The sequence below is a fragment of the Eretmochelys imbricata genome, chromosome 12, assembly GCF_965152235.1.
Source record: "Eretmochelys imbricata isolate rEreImb1 chromosome 12, rEreImb1.hap1, whole genome shotgun sequence".
Classification (NCBI taxonomy): Eukaryota; Metazoa; Chordata; order Testudines; family Cheloniidae; genus Eretmochelys; species Eretmochelys imbricata.
This window is the reverse complement of record NC_135583.1, coordinates 39,374,764-39,393,149: the sequence shown is the minus strand read 5'-3', so window position 1 is coordinate 39,393,149 and position 18,386 is coordinate 39,374,764. Positions and strand designations below refer to the sequence as shown.

At 41.9% G+C, this 18,386-nt stretch overlaps 1 protein-coding gene across 4 annotated transcripts in view; it reads left to right on the top strand.

The window, feature by feature from the left end:
• GALNS (galactosamine (N-acetyl)-6-sulfatase) overlaps window positions 1-18,386 on the top strand; it is a 66,474-nt gene that overhangs the window by 38,870 nt on the left and 9,218 nt on the right. For all 4 annotated transcript variants that reach the window (XR_013347592.1, XM_077830701.1, XM_077830700.1 and 1 more), the window contains one exon: window positions 8,090-8,211. Coding sequence is in view for 3 of the 4 variants with exons in the window: in XM_077830701.1 (XP_077686827.1) it covers window positions 8,090-8,211 (122 nt within the window). In the remaining variant the exon portion in view is untranslated. The remainder of the gene's footprint in view (window positions 1-8,089; window positions 8,212-18,386) is intronic.

The following is an 18,386-nucleotide window of genomic DNA, read 5'->3' as shown; positions in this document are numbered from 1 at the left end:
TGATTGCAGCATTAGGCAGCTAAGTAATAAAGTATGTGTAAAATGGAGCACAGAGGAGACGCTTACAGACAGCTAACCCCAGGAGATAACTCGGTTGTGCATGCTTCTCCCCATATGGCACTTGGAATATTTACACTGCAAAGATCCCAGCAGTCCACTGGTTTATAGTGTCTTTGCCTTATTAAACTCTCATGCCATTAACATGCTTTAACTGGTACCCATCATCTGCATTCTAGTTTGGGATTCAAATTTATGTCATCCGTCACAAAGATGAAATGTGTTGGTTTTTTGTTTTCTGGTTTTTTTATCCTCCAAAGGCAGTATTTTCTAATCCAATTCCTCCCATAAATCGTTGTAATCTGTTTATTAGCACTGTAGGACAATTTGGTGTTATCTTCCCTGCTATTTCTACTTGATTATTTAGATAACTTATATTCATGAACGGCTACTCCCTTGAATAGCATAAGGGAAAGAAATATAAACCCACTCAGTAGAAATAAGTGAGACTAAGGACTTGATGGCACACACCACTCCTGCCTGTAAATTACATGGGACGCTCACATGAGGAATATTTACCTAGCTGCCATCTTCGTACAATAAAAAGCCTTTGTGATTTACAAGTGGTTCATGTTTATGCAGTTTGAATTGTCTAACATCCAGGAGCTGATGAATAGGACAGAGATAAGTGAATTTACTGAGAGAATATATTTATATTTGTAAATAATTTGAGAAGTAATATGTATTCTATTCCAGAATTAGATTTGGTTTTGGACTGAAAAAAAGGAGACAAGGAGAAGTTTAAGAATTCTGTAGTCTCAGATTTCATTGGCGAATCAGTAAATAAATGATTTCACAGGAAAAATACTTTCTTATTGACCCCTGGAGTTTAAAAAGAAGCTGTGAGAGCACCGGAAGTACAGTCTGCAGTGGTGTGGCAGAACCTGTACTGGATTCACCTGGAAGGCATCGGGCCAGATTTTCAGCTGCGGTAAGTCGAAATAGCTCCATTGAAATCAGTGCAGCTATGCTGCTTTAGACCTGCTGAGGATCTGGCCCGTACTGTCCTTTGCTTTGGTGCTTATGGCTATCCGAGCGTAGGCTCTTCCATGGCCCTATCATCGTTGGAAACCTTGCTCTTCCAGCCAAATCTCATAGTGATGAACACAGCAGTGTACATTACACATCCGGTGCAAATTGGTCAGAGGATCTATGTTACCAGTCAGGTAGGGTAGTTGGCTGGAAATTGAAGCTAGACAAATTTAGACTAGAAGTAAGGCACAAATATTTACCAGTGAGGGTAATTAACCATTGGAACAACTTACCAAGGACTGTGGTGGACTCTCCACCATCAAGATTTGGATGTTTTTCTAAAATACATGCTGTAGTTCAAACAAGAATGAATTCAGGGAAGTCTTATGGCCTGTGTTATGCAGGAGATCTGCCTAGATGATCACAGTGGTCCCTTCTGGCTTTGGAAACCAAGAATCGCACCCAACTGGCATTCAAATGTAATTTATAGGGAAAGGGGGCAGAAAGGGAGATGTAGCCAGGAAACCAATTCAAGTGTAAGTTAGCCCCCTCACGCACCCCACCACTTTGCCTTACAGCCTTCTTTTAGTTGCTTTTCCTGCTGCATTCCCCTGCCATCCCTGTGGCATTTAATTTGCATATGTTTGGCACAACCATGGAATGCCAAACGGATACAAGATATGCACACAAGTGGTAGTGTGTCACATACCACTGTTAGTCACCACTGAATTTAGCCCAGAAGAGGTCAGTGAAAAGAGGCAGATCCTGGAGCACAGGCAGATTTACTCTACCCACTCTGAAATACATATGCCTCATGCTCTTCATTGCTCTCCTGCTGCCCTGCCCACCTGATCAGGAGTAATGCTGAAGGGCTTAGAGGGAGGGAGGGAGCTGCATTTAGCCCTCCTTCCTTGGGAGGACAGGTCAGCTTTATGCAGGGCTGGGGGGAGGGGAATAAAGGGGGAAATTGTGGATTCTTGAAGGAATCTACTTGCCTCTTTTTTTTTTGAGGGGTAATTAGATTCCTTCCAAAATCCCAATTTTAGTGCTTCATTAGAGGTGGCAAGAACTTAAGCCACCAGGAGGTTAAAGTTCTCGTCTCTGCTTAGTCCTGAGATCACTCCAACAGAGCGTAGCTCTTCAGTAGCACTGGTGAGTTGACCTTAACTGGATCTTTGCAAAAATACTTTTTTAAAAGCCCTTTGGTTTAGTGGATTGTGGCTGATAAACTTCAGCCTCTCTGCTGTCAGCTTAGTATCTTTAGTAGTTTTCAGTGGTTTTTCATAAAGGGTGGGTGTGTGTGTGTGTGTGTGTGTACACACACACACACACCTATTGTTTCACTGTAAAATGCCAAAGGGGTTATTTGTGCTGCGGTCTGTTCTGATTGCCCTTCTCATCAACATGAAGGAATCGATAAAGCCTTTTCTGTGAGGGAGGATGTGAAGTCAAGTAGAACCTCACAAATAATGACATTTGATTGTGGTCCTCTGAGCATCTGAGCTAGCTATTGATCGCTTCTGCTTGAGAGCCGATGGAGACTTTTCGATTTGCCCCTTTTCTCCGCTCCCTTCCAGACAGTTAACACATTAGAAGCGATTTTTGTTCAACAGGGCTGAAGCAGCTGCCATGAGAAACCAACACCCGCATTTTCAGGTGTTCGGTCACTCTGAGTTCCAGTGCTGGAGGCTTTTGCTGAGAACTGCCACGAGTGAGAATCACTGCTTTCCAGTGCTGTGGCAAGGACAAGAAGAAACAGCAGATTGCTGCAGTTTTGGGGATACCTGCCTCAAACAAGCTGGTTTTTTCCTAATACTAATACTCATTTTGTTGTTCTGTGTTTTGAGCATTGGAATGAGGAAACATTGACAAGGAGACAGTCTAGTGTTTGCTGTGCCACTATCATAATCCACAGTTGCTTGTAAATTCAGAACACTCTGGGATAGTGCCAGGGAGATGAATCGCCAGAGGGCTTACATTAACACAAGTGCTGATTCCATCGCTTGGCTAGGAGCCCAAAATGGCGAACTGTTGTATTTGTCTCATGTCATTATTGACATAGCATCTGTGGGCCATTTGCTCTGGAAATTGAGTCACAAGCCGTATAATCAACAGTCAGTAATTCTTGCTGAGGGGCTTGCAGTGGGGCTGGAGCGGCAGACACTCCTGTCCCCTTAAAAGTCCACTTGTCCTGTCTGGAGGAAAGGTTTATTTTTATTTTTTATATGAGGAACTCTGTGTAATTTCTCTTCACTGTGCAATGGTACAAAACATCATCCCTGTCCAGGAGATCTGGTCCACTAGCAGACATGCTTCTGGTTGCTATTTGCAAGTAATCTGATGCTGTTTTAGTTGGCTGTTTCTAACAAGGCACAGAACTGTGACTAGGTATAAACATGTCCCTCGTGTTTTTATAAGTGTGCAGAAAAAGATCAGAGAATTTGTCTAAATACACCAGACTCTCGCTAGAACATGGGATTCGGTGACTGCATTATAGCGGGGACCGCGTTAAAATGAATTGCAATTAAAGTAATTAAATTTGGGATACGTGGCCGCGACTGCATTATATGCGAATTCGCGCTATATAGACGTGCGTTCTAGCGAGGGTCCAGTGTACAAGCAATTACCTTCCTTCTTTGTGAGGTCACTGTTTATTGTAAATGAACATCTTACCTCAGGTAAGGTGCAGAGTAAACTGTATTAGAATTGTGCAGGGAATCAATGGCCAGTTAAAAGCGCATTGTTAGTAACAGACTCTCATAACGAAAATTATTTAAGGAAACAATATAATAAGTCTAATGATGGTTTTGGTTTTGTTGTGGGGAGGGCAGGAATTAGATCAACCCACTTCCCTAAAAGGGATTCTTCATTCTTTTCCTATATGAATTTCATTTTTAAGTGAAGCTGGCCATCTGGAACTCGGCAAAAACACTGATACGCATATGGTGTAGATCAAAGCTCCTCTGATTTCAGTGGATGGATGTTGATTTACACCAGCTGAGGATCAGGACCACTGTATCTAACATTAAAACCTGCAAAGCTCTTAGTTTCTAAGGCCTGTGCGGTTAGCTTTTCCTTTTAAAAAGAAATATCTAATTTGCCGAAGAGTGGGAAATCATTCTGAAACAGTGACATGATTTCAAATTCCCTACCAGTCTTCACCAGTACAAATATCTAGAAAGAACAGTCATGTCTGCTTCATCAGCACTCACTCCAGCTTGTGCAGAGAAGGCAGAAGGACCTTCTGTGAGGCAGGAATGAAAAGTAGTAATTCCTTTCATCCTGATATAGGAAGATCTAGACACAGTCGGCATCTCACTTCCCCCTCCCAAGCATCATACACAACCCTAATCTGCATGTTTCCCAAGACACCAGAGGCACCGTCCAGATGTGCAAATGTGTGGATTGTCTGTTCCTGAAAATTCTTCCCGAGTCTCAAGCAGAATTGATTAAAAATTCTTTGCTCTGGAAAAGGGAAGCAATGCAGACGGAGCATCTTAGACTTTCAGTTTATTCATAGAGGATATTGTGTAGTTTCCTTCTCAAGAACTGGAAACAGCATTGAATTTACAAAGTGTTGGGAGAGGCAGAATTACTGTTATGAAATTTAAATAGTAAAGCGATTTTCCAGAATATAAGCCGTTTTACTGCCTCTTCAACTGGGCATTGATACTGTTGGTGTCTCAGATAATGCCATTTTCAGCAATAGGATTCCATCAAGAGGAGGCTCAGAAATGTCCATTTTAATGGGAAATTGGGGTTTGATGCACTGTATGTAACCAACATTTTTTTCCCCATCAGCACATCTTAATTGCTCTGGCAAAATCTTTACGATGCCATCAGACCTCCTCACTTGCCTTGTACAATGGCAATGGATGTGTCCTCAGTCATCCTGCTGTGTATTGTACTCTGACGCATGGTATAGTGTATATATAGTATTCAGATTATCAACAGGTTATTTATAATGTTTTTTATAGCCTCAGTCCTGCAGTCAGGTTAATGTGAGTGAACCCTTGAAGTGGATGGGCCACACAAGCATTCAGGATCTGCCTGTGCAGTTTCTATTGCAATACTGGCTTTTTGAGTTGCAAACAGGGCTCTGGTTAACTTGACTCATGAGCCAGGTGGCAGTGTGAATGCTGCACATGCCTGCGTTCTTTATATTGGCCACCGGTAAAGCAGAGGCTTGAATTTTTAAATTGACAGTCATTGGTTTTGAAAGCTCTTCATGGCATAGGATCTTGGAGCATTGAGACCAGGAACCTTGTCCTGATGGACAGCAGCCTTTGTTCATCACCTGCCATTAGGGATCCCAGCACCCTAACGTCCTGTCTGACTCTCAGATGTATGCCAATGGACCTTTGGGACCAAACAGCTCTGACTGCAGGATCAGGGCTTTCCTCAATAACCACCCTGATGTTCCGGGTCAGTCTGACCTGGAACCTGCTTCCCCCTGCTGTCCAGCTCAGTCCATCCCTCCCTATCTTTAGAAGGCAGCTGACTACTGTTTTTCCCCAAAAAGGTGGTGGTGGTTTGTTTTTTTTTTTTAGAGTGATCACTGTTGGTTCCCTGTTTATCATCATCCCTCTGGTTTGTACTGGATCCTCTCATTTGCTGTTACCTCTTCCTCTCTCTTTCACTTACATAGATATTTATTATGCCAGCCTTATTCCCATTGGATCTCAGGGTCTTGACTTCTAAGAGGATCATTTTTAACTGTTGATGTTGTATTTTGATTTAGTGGTTGTTATGCTGGATAGTGTCTTCAGTGGAGATGGAGGGGGAATATTATTTTATTTAGTAGTTGATCTGCAAGTAGGAAAGTTTTGAGGCCCTCTCTGGGCCACAGCTGGATTTTGATGTCACACAGAACATCATAAAAATGATTCGTATTTCACTTCTTATTTGTGGAGATAAAGTTGAAAGGCCTTAGAATGTAAATGGTAGTTTCAGCCACATTTTCGGGGTATTATTTATCAATGTCACAGAGTGTTATGTTTGAGGGATTTTCTTTTTCCCTCTAGTAAATTAGATTTGAAGAGGGAATTGGCTTTTGAAGCTAGAGAGACAGGTAGCTTTTTGTTAGTTCTGAGACACCTTTGTGGAAGCCTTATTTCTCAGGAATCTGGGGGATATAATCGGGAACGTGTTCTGGAGCACCTCATTATGAGAATTACATTTCACCATTTGCTTCTCATATAAGCAGAGCAATGTAGAAGCAAATGCCCAAGAGAATAAATTCTTCCCTCAAACTAAAACATTTGCAGTGGAGGAGCAGTGCATCAATTAGCAGGCTGTTAATTAAATAGCTTGTTTGATTTGCATCCAAATTATAATTTGTATGTTATATCTGGGCTTTGATACCTTTCCACTAACTGTTCCATGTATCTTTTTTAAGTTAAATTCTATTTTCCACTATTAAAACCTCATTCAGTCTCCAAAGTCTATGGTACGAGAAGATTAAAAGGTCAATCATTTTTGTATCCATTTAAAGTCCATTATTAGTTGCCCGCTACAACCTATCAAGCAACTCTCTTATTTTTTCCAGCCACTGATTCAGGAATCTATAGCTCTGTGCAGATAAATGGGATTTCATGGGCTTCTAACCTTCTTGCTTTATTGAAAAGCAGAATATTAACTGCTCCGCTGACCAGCTGTCCATTAAAAACATACAGGCTATTTTTAGAAAATTGTTTGCCAATCAAATCCTAACATCTGTGGAGAGCCTTTCAGTTTGTTTGTTGTTTTATAAGCAAATGGTACAACTGCTTTCCCCCCCTCCATTTAAATATTACCACTTCCCTTCTCTCTGGGTGTCTGTGCATGTCTCAGGGCGTTATGAAGTACTGTAAATAGCGCAGCATGTTAGCTGGAATTGTAAACCTGTGAGGTTTAACAAGTCCATTAGGTGCTAGTTCTTGCTAGTCTATGGGGCCCCCTGCTTTATTTTCTCTTTAGTGAAATTAGCACTTAAAATTTTTTGCTAGACCCAGAGCTAAAAGTGTTCTGTTAGCCGGTAGGACTGTAGGCCAAGCTCTAAGTTATTAGGGAGTTGACATCTGGCTAATAATTGGCTGGAGTTCAGGAGAGAGACAACCTGGCAAAGCATACAAATGCACAGATGCAGAGAGCTAACTGCTCTGGATTTCTGAAGAGACAGCTCTGGGTGTCTCTGGGCTGGCTATTGAGGACTTAACCCATTGATGTTAGCAACTGAAATGTCCAGATACTTATCGTCATCATACCAACCGCTACTGCTGGGGAAATCCTGATTTTTCCTTCCACAGAGTTTATTGATGGGCACTGGAGTTTTTTTCAGACCTAGTGCAGATCTTCCAGCCCACCTAGCATTACCAGGTTAATAACCTAATACCAGGACTTCGAGAAGCTGTAAACCAGAAAGACAAACATCTTTTTTTTTTTTAAATTAAAATGTACAGCTTTCTTCAGTGAAATATGGCTTTGGGTCAGATTCAGAGAGACTCTGAGCATTCGCATCTCCTATAGAAGTTAGCAGGAGTTGTGGGTGCTCATTGTCTCTTGGGATTATGCCCTTTAATTTTATTAGATTTTTTCCCCTTTATATCATTGTCACCAGCCAATCAGAACCCATCTATGCAGCTCTGTACTGCATTAATCAAAGAGAGGAGATGCTTTTTATGTGCAGAGTTGTTATGATTAAATTACCTCCCCTTTTGTCTTTCATTTGCCATTTCATTTTAATGAATATTTTATAGAGATGATTTCTGCTTTTTAATAGTACAGAAATGTGAGTCCTGCTTCAGCTCTCACTCCTGCTTTATACCAGTAGAGTTACCTTTTCCACCCCAGCATAAATAACAGCAGAATCCAGTTTGCAGACACAGAATCAACTTTCGGTTAAAACTTCTTTTAAAAAAAAAAAACCTGTCACAGTTAATAACGGGAGAGTGGGAAAGTGGTCTCAGACAAAGTCTTGAGAGCTGAGGAGTTCATATTTACATCTGTTGTTAAATAATAAACTCAAACCCATTATTTCATCCCACGTTCCCAGTGACCCACTTCGTTCTCTCCAATGCAGGGTATTGATTTCTGTCCTGGGCAGAACATTTCTGGAGTAACAACCCATACTCAGGAGGAACACACCAAACTGCCTCTGCTCTTCCACTTGGGAAAGGACCCTGGGGAAAAGTATCCAATAAGGTGAGCAAGAAAGACGCTAATGGAAATGTTCATTGTTGTAAATGTTCTGGTCCAGAAGGATCTGGGAAGTGAGGTGACAGGAAGGTCTTCAGAGAGCACAGTGTGACTTTAACACAAGGCTTTAGTTCATCTGGCATTTACTCTCCTGTTACAGATGCATTTGGTCCCATTATTTCACTGACCTGACTCTTTTGATTACTGGAAAAGGTGGGTGAGGTAATGTTTTTTATTGTACCAACTTCTGTTGGTGAGAGAGACAAGCTTTGAAGCTTACACAAAGCTCCTCTTCCAGCTATTCAGGTTCTGTTTCCTATGGGTAAAATAAGCTGTATTAAATGGTCAGCATGTCACTGTGAGCATTATATTGTTTTCATGTCTTGCTGTCCATCTTATTAATTCATTATTAATGGTATGTATTTTGTTAATTGATTATTATTTTGTCCCAAGAGGGATGTGAACAGGCAAATGCATCGAATGAAACTGATATGGCGATTGTGCCAATCTAGCAGTTAAAGCAGAATCCACGATCATATAGCTATGTGTGGAAGGGAGACACATTTCTTAGAGAACAAGTGGTTGTGTAGTACATTAGCATAAACATCACCTTGGGTATATGGCAGTACCTAAGGGGTATCTGTTTTATATATTTCTCAATAGACTTGCTAGCTGTATCTTAAAATCTGTATGAAGATCAGGTGTTACTCCCCAGAAAGCTTAGACAGGTGACCACAATTCCAAACTAACAAATAGAGAACAGAACAACATATAGTTTTCAAATGGTTTGGCCAGACACTGGGTTGGCACCTGTCCCAGCTTGGCTTAGACTGTCTAAAGAAAAGGAGGACTCGTGGCACCTTAGAGACTAACACATTTATTAGAGCATCAGCTTTCATGAGCTACAGCTCACTTCATTGGTTGCATGCAGTGGACAATACAGTGGGGAGATTTATATACACAGAGAACATGAAACAATGGGTGTTACCATACACACTGTAAGGAGAGTGATCAGGTAAGGTGATGTATCTGATGAAGTGAGCTGTAGCTCATGAAAGCTTATGCTCTAATAAATTTGTTAGTCTCTAAGGTGCCACAAGTACTCCTTTTCTTTTTGCGGATACAGACTAACACGGCTGCTACTCTGAAACCTGTCATTAGACTGTCTAGTAGCTCTTGTCCCATGTCCAACACCCCTTACCTTTTGTGTCCCATGGACAGGACTGACTCAAGGGTAGCTGCAGAATAGCAAATCAGTGAACATGCACACCCAAGCTAGTCTGCTGTCTGCGCTTGTTCTCCAGGGCCAAGCCTCCCCTTTCCCATCTCAGCACATTCTGAGAGGTTTTGTCACCAGTACCTTCCCCCTGCATTCTGTCATGGCAAGTGGGAAGCTTTCAAGCCTGTGGGAGCTTCCTCAGAGAGTAATTGAGTTGGTGGATTCCCTGCCCACTCTTTGGAGTGTGCTGGCCTCTTAATCTCCCATAACTGTGTCACTGCAACCTGCACCTCTAGCAGACTTCCTGCCTCAAATGATTTGTGCAAAGGTTTAAGCAGGCATCAGCTAACCCAGCCAGAAAGTGAATCAGGCCCTGTAAGTTTAATTACAACCACCCTACGAAAAGTCTGGCTGGGCTCCGCCCTTCTCCATTGATTAGGAAGAATGATATGGGAGTTTTAGCACAGTCAGATGGCGGGCTGGGATATGCTATCATTTCCATTCCCGTTGGCTCTGATTTATAGAATGTATAAGTAAATAAGGAGGAAAGTGGAGCCACCAGGACCACCTGCACAGAAATGGTTTTGCGCAGTGGCTTCTACAGAGATGTTTTCTGAACTGACAGGACTGCAATTACTCAACCATTTTAAATAATTGAGTGGATGCACTCATTCCATTATTTTCAACAGCACTGAGCCTGTACTGTCCACTAAGTGTTCTCACTAGACAGAGAGAAGGGGAGAAAAAATATTTTCACTTCTCTCTCTCATAACAGATGAGCACCCTAGAGGTACATTACAGAGTGTATAAAACTCTCCAGAATCCCATTGCATTTGCTCTCTTTCTATTGCATTTCAGCACTAATGAACAAACCAAATCATATCACATCTTATTCTTTGCAGTTGCTGCTGTGTTTTAAATTCAGCTCAGTAAAATTACATTACTGGATTGGGATTCCAGATGAGACTATATCCGGTTTGGGTTAATGGCTGTGTTTTTTGCGGAAGGTGGAAATCACCCCATTCCAAAAATTAGATAATCAGAAATCTTATCTTGGCTATGTTGGTCTGTGTTTTGGAGAGGCTTATCTGGGAGGTGTCTGTCTGCAGGGCACCTGCTGCCTGATAGTTTAAGCATTCCTTTCAACATCCATGTTTTGAGGATTGAACTAAATTCCAGTGATACGTCTGTAGTCATTTCTCATATGGTTCCATTGCTTTCTGGACACACACAAGCTGTTGCCTTGATTGAATTTTATGGTAAGATTATGACATGATTATGGAAAGCAGTGATGTTATTTAGTCTGCGGAAGAGAAGAATGAGAGGGGATTTGATAGCTGCTTTCAACTACCTGAAAGGCGGTTCCAAAGAGGATGGATCTAGACTGTTCTCAGTGGTAGCAGATGACAGAACGAGGAGTAATGGTCTCAAGTTGCAGTGGGGGAGGTTTAGATTGGATATTAGGAAAAACTGTTTCACTAGGAGGGTGGTGAAACACTGGAATTTGTTACCTAGGGAGGTGGTGGAATCTCCTTCCTTCAAAGTTTTTAAGGTCAGGCTTGACCAAGCCCTGGCTGGGATGATTTAGTTGGGGATTGGTCCTGCTTTGAGCAGGGGGTTGGACTAGATGACCTCCTGAGGTCCCTTCCAACCCTGATATTCTGTGATTCTGTGATATGCAAACCATAATGGACAGGCTGTTTTTAGTAAATGAATATTTCTTTCTGCAACATGTAATGTTACTCTTCTCTTGTCTCTGGTCACATTGGAAACATCATGGAAAGTAGGTCTTCTATGTAATACTTAAATTATCCTCATTTATGGGGATGTTACTGGTGTGTCTGGTGTGTATTTTTATTTAGTTTAATTATCCCCTTTGGCAGCTTGCCCATTGGGAGTCCCTACATTAATGTTCCTCAGAGGGAAAACCAGCATTCTGTTGCCAAAAGGGTAATTTAAGTCCGTACTGGTCCCAGTAAGAACCTTGACTCCCTGCATCTTCTTCACTTTTGTGTGGTAAGGAATGAACCAGTTTTGTGTCTTTGTCATCTGAGATGTTAATGATCATGTCTAAGAAGGCTGAGGGACAGACACTAATTTATGTCTTATGTTGTTTTTTGTAGCTCTGAGGGGTTATTTTTTGAAACATAAGATTATACATTAACACTGACATCGTCGGGGAGAAGCATTTCTCTAAGTCCAAGCAATATTAATTCTCCTCTCAGGACACAATTCCTCGTCCTTCAGATTAATTTAAATCCACTGGAACTGTAGAAGGCCTTTGTTACAGAATATATTAGAGACTGGACTAGGTGATTTAATAAGTCTTTTCCTTTATTAAATTCTTTGATTCTCTGAGTATTGCACATCCCACAAGTACCATACAGGGAACAGTTCTTCCAAGAATATCATGCATCCAAGCAACATTTTAGAGAGATTAAAATAATCTGTTGCTAGCACCTTCAGAACCAATTGTGGGGAAAAATACTTCAGCTTTATTCACACGTGTCTATATTAAGATGCTTTACAATACTCACTAAGAACACAAGCAAACAGTATATAAAACTAAATTTAGCACAGCATAAAATACAATAAACCCAATACAAACTGCAATAAAGAAGGTGTTTGGAGTCAAACTCTGAAGGTGCAGAAGGAATTGTCAGAATAAATCTCCAGAGGTGCAACATCTTAACAAACCAGCACAGAAAGCTAAAGCCATTGCTTGTCATTAATGGCAGTCAGTACTGCCATCCGATCTGAGTGATTAATCCTCATCCAAACTAGGAGTCCACTAAAACTCTGGGCCTAGAGAAGTAGTGACCTCTGATTTAAGACAATATAGTTGGCTAGAATGGAGGAAACAGTTGGAATCCACAAAATTGGCTATTTACTAATGATTTCCGAATCCAACAGGAATGTTTTTAAAACAGGGTTTACAAGAGCATGATGAAAAATCCTAGAAACCATCAAAGAATTAACAATGCTAGTTATAGGGCCAGAAAAGAGAGGAAGAAGCGCCTGACAGAACTGATAGGATCTGACAGAAGAGCAGCCAATCTGACCTCACAGGTCAGGGCAGAAACGTCAGAATGAGCAAAACCGGTGTATAATTTCACCCAGGGGACAATCAGAGGGAAAGTTATGCTGGGTCCTCACCATCTAACCAGAGGGAAACAGCAGCGGCCGCATTGAGGGAGAGCACCTGCAAATTACCTGCAGCCCAAGGAGAAGTGCCGAGGAAAGCATTAAAACTATGAAAAAGTTGCTGAGAAGTATGGTTAGATGCCTCGGTCAAGACAACAGAAGCCTAGTGTCAACCAAGCAGGTGTTAGACAATGAAAGATTGCTAGGAAGCACTCACGTCAGGCACATGCCTGGAGTTCTTCCAGCAACACCTCTTGCAACAAACAAGTCATCCCACAGCCTGGAGGGGTCTGAAGAGAAATATGACTGTGGAGGACAGCTTGTCTAAGTACATCTGTGGGCTTTTGCCCTCTGTAATCCAGACATTGGTACCTCTGTGTTGCAGTGAACCATTAAATCAACCTCTGCTTATATAAACACCTGCAAATATTTTGATGATTAACCCTCTTAGCTGAGTGACGCTTCACAAAAAGGAATATTAAAAGAAACTCATGAATGAAAGTTCAAGTGAAAAATTATCTGAAAAGGGCAAAGTCAGCTAATAAAAAGGTCCAGACAATGTCTAGACAAGTGAGTGGCCACAAGAAATGGCTGCCTCAAATCAAGACTCACAAATCAGCATTGAAACAAATACAGAAATATCAGGTGAATAATCGCCATCATTTTTGTTTAAGTGGCCCATAATTAAGCAGTGGACAGTACAAGGCTGAAAAGTCAGCAAACCGCTCACAAATTCTATTGGTGAACTAGGTTGTACAGCGCCTCGCACAACGGGGTCCAGGTCCATGATGAGGGGTACCTCCTACGTAGTATGTTAATATTGCTACTACTGCTCATAATAATAGGTAGGAAATAAACTACTTCTGCCCTGGAAACTGCCACATGGCACCTAGATGAGGTTACAGGGCAGGCACTAACTTATAATAAGGCTCTACCACTAGAAACACCATTAGTGCAACACCTCCAGCCCAAGCAGCCGTTGCAGAAGAGTGTGGAGAACAGTGCCACCCTAATCTGTGACGCTACGGGAGTGATAAGAGTCTCAGAGACGAGTAGATCTCTGTCACTGCCAGGAATAGTGGAATACAGGAACGCTCCGCTCCGAGGCAACGTCTGGTTTTCAGTGAGGGTCTAGCTCTACCCTGTTTCACAGCTGTTTTGACTGAGGTGCAAGCGGCCGTGCCTTGTCTGAGGTCATGCAGTGATCCTGGGGACTCTGCAACCAAGGAATCTCTTGTTTTCCAGGCCTCGGATAAAACTGCTAAACCACACTCCCACATCCCCCCCATGCCTCTTCCCCCCACATTTTCTTTCTAGGATTGTGGTGTTCCCTGTTTAACATGTGCTTGTTGAGCTCTTCTGAAGACAGAAAATTGATGTAGGAGGTGTGGGGGAGGGGACTACCCTTCTCATCTTCTGAAAGATCTAGAGCTCATCTGGTGTTTCCATGCTTGGTAACACCTAATCAGTACAAAAGTTACTTCCCTTTCCCACATGGGAAGGAAGGTGATGGTATGTCTGGGCTATCTCTGCTTTCCACTGGGAGGAAGGGCTAACTCCAGACTTTCACCCTGAATCAGCCGGGACTGTAGCTTAGTTATACATGCCTACACTTGCCACAGTCCAGCCCTCCCTATGGTTTCCTTTTGTCCAGTGTTATTGCAACAGCATTTCTTACTGCACTCTATTTCGACTTTAGGAGTAGTAGCCCTGTCTAAATGGACACGGGCTGCTGTCACCCACGTTGTAGATCGATAAAAGATGTCCATCTCCAGAGCTGCCACTGACGCTTTGTACAAGGCCTTCTCTCCCTCCCTCCCCCACTCTCCACCACCACCATGGCAAAGATTTGAATAACAATAGTGCTTTTAAATCTGCATTTGATCATTGTGTGCAGCTTTCATGGCGCCAGCACACACTTCAGGGACACCTTAAATTCTAAAGTTAGCATTTAAACAAAAGTGGTGTAAATGGGTCCAGTACTGAGAGCGGAGACCCAAGAAAACACAATTGTTGGAATTAATGCTAATACGGGAGACCATCAAACACTCATTTAACCACACATTCCTTTATTAAGTCCAAAGGCCAAATGGTAGTTTATACAATTGCTCTAAACATGTCCAACAGCCTAAAGAATAAGCAATTACAACACCCAATACAGTAACAAAAAGTATTTCACAAGCATGTGATCAGCATACTTATAAACAGGCCAGACCTAGGGAAAACTGTCTATTCCTGGCATGCTCCAGCATGACAAAGAACCCTCACAGTTCGTAACTTTTTAAATCCCCTTCAACAAACAAACAATGTCCTAGGTAATTAATACTCTCACTAACAACCAGTTTGAGACAGTTTGCCCTTATTTCCAGTCTTAATCCAGATAAGGTTTACAATCTCCCTTTTCCCCAAGGTGTCTCCTCTTTCTCTCTTCCCACCCTTCCCGCTGACCAACAGATTTTTTTGTTGCAGCAGGGTTCCCATCGGTCTTCCTTTCTAAGGTAACACTGGTATCCATGTTGGCTCCTTCTAAGACAGACTTTTTTGCTTTATTTAAAACCATCAGCAGCACCCCTATTGGTCAGAGGCCCTCTTTTTGGAAACTTCCCCTTATCTCATTAGTTATTTTTTTGAACCAGACATCCTCCCTATTTCATTTCTTTTACCTTATAACTTGTTTCTTTCAAGGCCTTCCTTTTACTTGCCAGCCAGGGCCTTTCTTTACAACGCACCTATTTCCTTAAGCAAACTTAAGCTAACTCTGATTCCCTAATTTTGTATTTACTCTACAACAATGGTCAAAAAAAACAAACAAACTCAACACCAGAAAAAGAAGAGCAGTTAAAAATAGGCTGAGATTAAATGGACCAGATGGACAATCCTTTTGCTGATTGCTAGAGACAGCCAGCCACCAAGAGGAACCTGATTGACATACTCAGGAAGGGTGCTCCCTAGATGAGCCTCTGAATTCAGAAGGCCTTGCTTCTACATAGAGCCAGCTAGAATCTCAGACAAAAATCAAGGACAACATGGTTGATTTGTAAATGCCTTGGAGAGAAAAGGTGTGAGGCAGTCACTCAGGCCTAGCTCATTGTAGGCTTTCTATGTTGTCAGCAGGAGCATTGTAGGAGGAGTGTGATAATTTTGCACAGCAAGAGCCAAAAGGATTTAAGAGCAATTGTATTAAAATTCCCCCGAAAGCTACCAGAATAAAAGATGATTAAAATATGGGTCTCAGGACTGTTTTTTTTATTCTAACCCTCTTCCCATTTCCCTTTATGTTATGCCTCCTTCCAGTCAGTGCAACTTGCTGCATCTGAAAAGCAGAGCCCAGACCAGTTGTCTCCATCTCATCTAATACAGATTTTACATTGAGAATAAACTTGACAATGGAAAACAGCAACAAAGGAAGACTGAATAATAACAGAAGATTAAGTCTTAGATACTACAGTGGTGGACGCTGTAGGAAACCCAGAAGGTACCTGAAGTAGATAAGATTAGCTCATCAGGGTCTGGATGTGATTATTTAATAATTAGAAACAAAAAGGGATTTTTGTTAGACCAATTCCTGTAGAGAAAGAAGTAAAATACAGAAGCCACTTTATTAACCAGATATTATGTTCTTCCACTACCTTCACATACGTCTGGTAAAATACACTGTAAATCTGAGCACTAGTATTAAATAGCTTGGTGTCAGACTTCTGTGAAGCTTGTTATATTATCACGAGGAGTCCGGTGGCACCTGAAAGACCAACAGATTTATTGGGCATAAGCTTTCGTGGGTAAAAAACCCACTTCTTCAGATGCATCTGAAGAAGTGGGTTTTTGACCCATGAAATCTTTAAGGTGCCACCAGACTCCTCGTTGTTTTTGTGGATACAGACTAACACAGCTACCCCACTGATACTTGTTATAGTATGACCATTTGGCACCATTTCTCTCAATAATAAGGTAATCCTATGGTCCCCAGGATAGAGGTATTGGAGTCTGCTTGTATATTAATCACATGGAAAAGATATAATTTAAAAACCAAGATCTAGCTCAAAAACTAAGCTAGCTAGAAATGTTTCAGAGTAACAGCCGTGTTAGTCTGTATTCGCAAAAAGAAAAGGAGGACTTGTGGCACCTTAGAGACTAACCAATTTATTTGAGCATAAGCTTTCGTGAGCTACAGCTGTAGCTCACGAAAGCTTATGCTCAAATAAATTGGTTAGTCTCTAAGGTGCCACAAGTCCTCCTTTTCTTCTAGCTAGAAATGTTCTCCCTGATTTGGGTATACTGTGTATTACGGGTTTATGTGTGATGAGAAAGATAAAGAAATTGTCTCATAACTTCTAATAGAATTCAAAATTAGTAGCAAACCTGAAGGTGAAGGACTGTGAGGATTCTAAGATTAAAATGATACTCTGTTAATCAAAGTACTACATTAAAGACCTCTCCATCCCTTCCTACAAATGTTAATTTCACAGTAGGGCATGGAAGAGGGGGGTTAACAGCAGAGCAGTTTATGTGTGGATTTGTTTGGAGAGGGAGGAGATGAGAACAGATTGCCAAAGCACAATTACTCTAAATGAACTAAGCACAGGCCACACCTGTGTCTGGGACCTAGTGCTTGCAATCCAGCCCTGATTGGCTCTCCAGAGACTTCCCGGAGGTAAAGTGTCAATTAGTGTAATGACCCTGGACTTTGTCCACTCTGTTCTTTCATTCTGAGCATGGAATAACTTCATGTACACAGGGGGATCTCTTTTAGCAAACTCCTCTCAACAACACCTGCTCAACCCTTGCTCACGTTCTCTCTTCTTTCACTGCTATTCCCAGCTCTTCCCTTCAGCAGGATTGTTGAGCTAGAATACAAATCCAGTGTGCCCTGGAGGCAGAGAGGTCTGAACCTTCACTCAGATGGTAACATTCAAACACCTGGCTTGAAAATATCATTTTTATAGAAAATGCTGCAGACTCTGCACTTGGGGCCTGATCCTGCATTCCCATTGAAGACAATGGGGTGACTCGTAAGAGTAAGAGGTACATAGCTAGGAACCTCTCTTACTCTTACGAGTCACCCATTGTCTTCAGTGGGAATGCAGGATCAAGCCCCTAATCAAACTCGCACTAATCAAACTCACACTCCTATTACAAACGCCTTCTCCAAACATGCTTCTGCCATGAGGCTGTGGGCAATGAAAACCCACTAAATACAGTCACCAAATACTGCTCTGTGAAAGCACGGCACGTGAGCGTGGGATCCTCAGCCAGCATATTGTAGATATGAGCAGATCAGCCTGCGGGTCTGAGTAAGTTGTGAACTCCGTGGGGCAGAGACTCCGTCTTCCTCTGTTTTTTGGGCCAGCCACACTGGCACTCAAATAACAACCACAAAGGAGCGAATGATGACTTCACGGCATGACTCCAATTTAAAGTGAACAGTAGTCACATGGCCAGTGCACTGCCCCGGTATACCCCCACACACTTGGAACGGGACTAGATGAGAAACAGGGGTTGTGTTTTAAAAACATGTTATAGCTAACACATTTTAGGGCCAGACTGAGAGAACCTTACATTGACTAGTACTCTGGCCTGTACACCCTGAGGAGTCCCACTGAAGTCAGACTTAGAGTACTTCAGGTGAGTAAGGCTGTCACAATTCAGCATGTTTTAAAACACTTGTGTAGGCTCAGTGTAACTTTTAAGAATATGTCTATATAGTACTTAGCTTGTATTCACTAATACCTTTTAGGTCATATGTTTTCAAACACAGCCTAGATATGGCCCTGAAGTTTTAGACTGCACTTGCTTTACAGATGTGAAACTATTTTCTGAG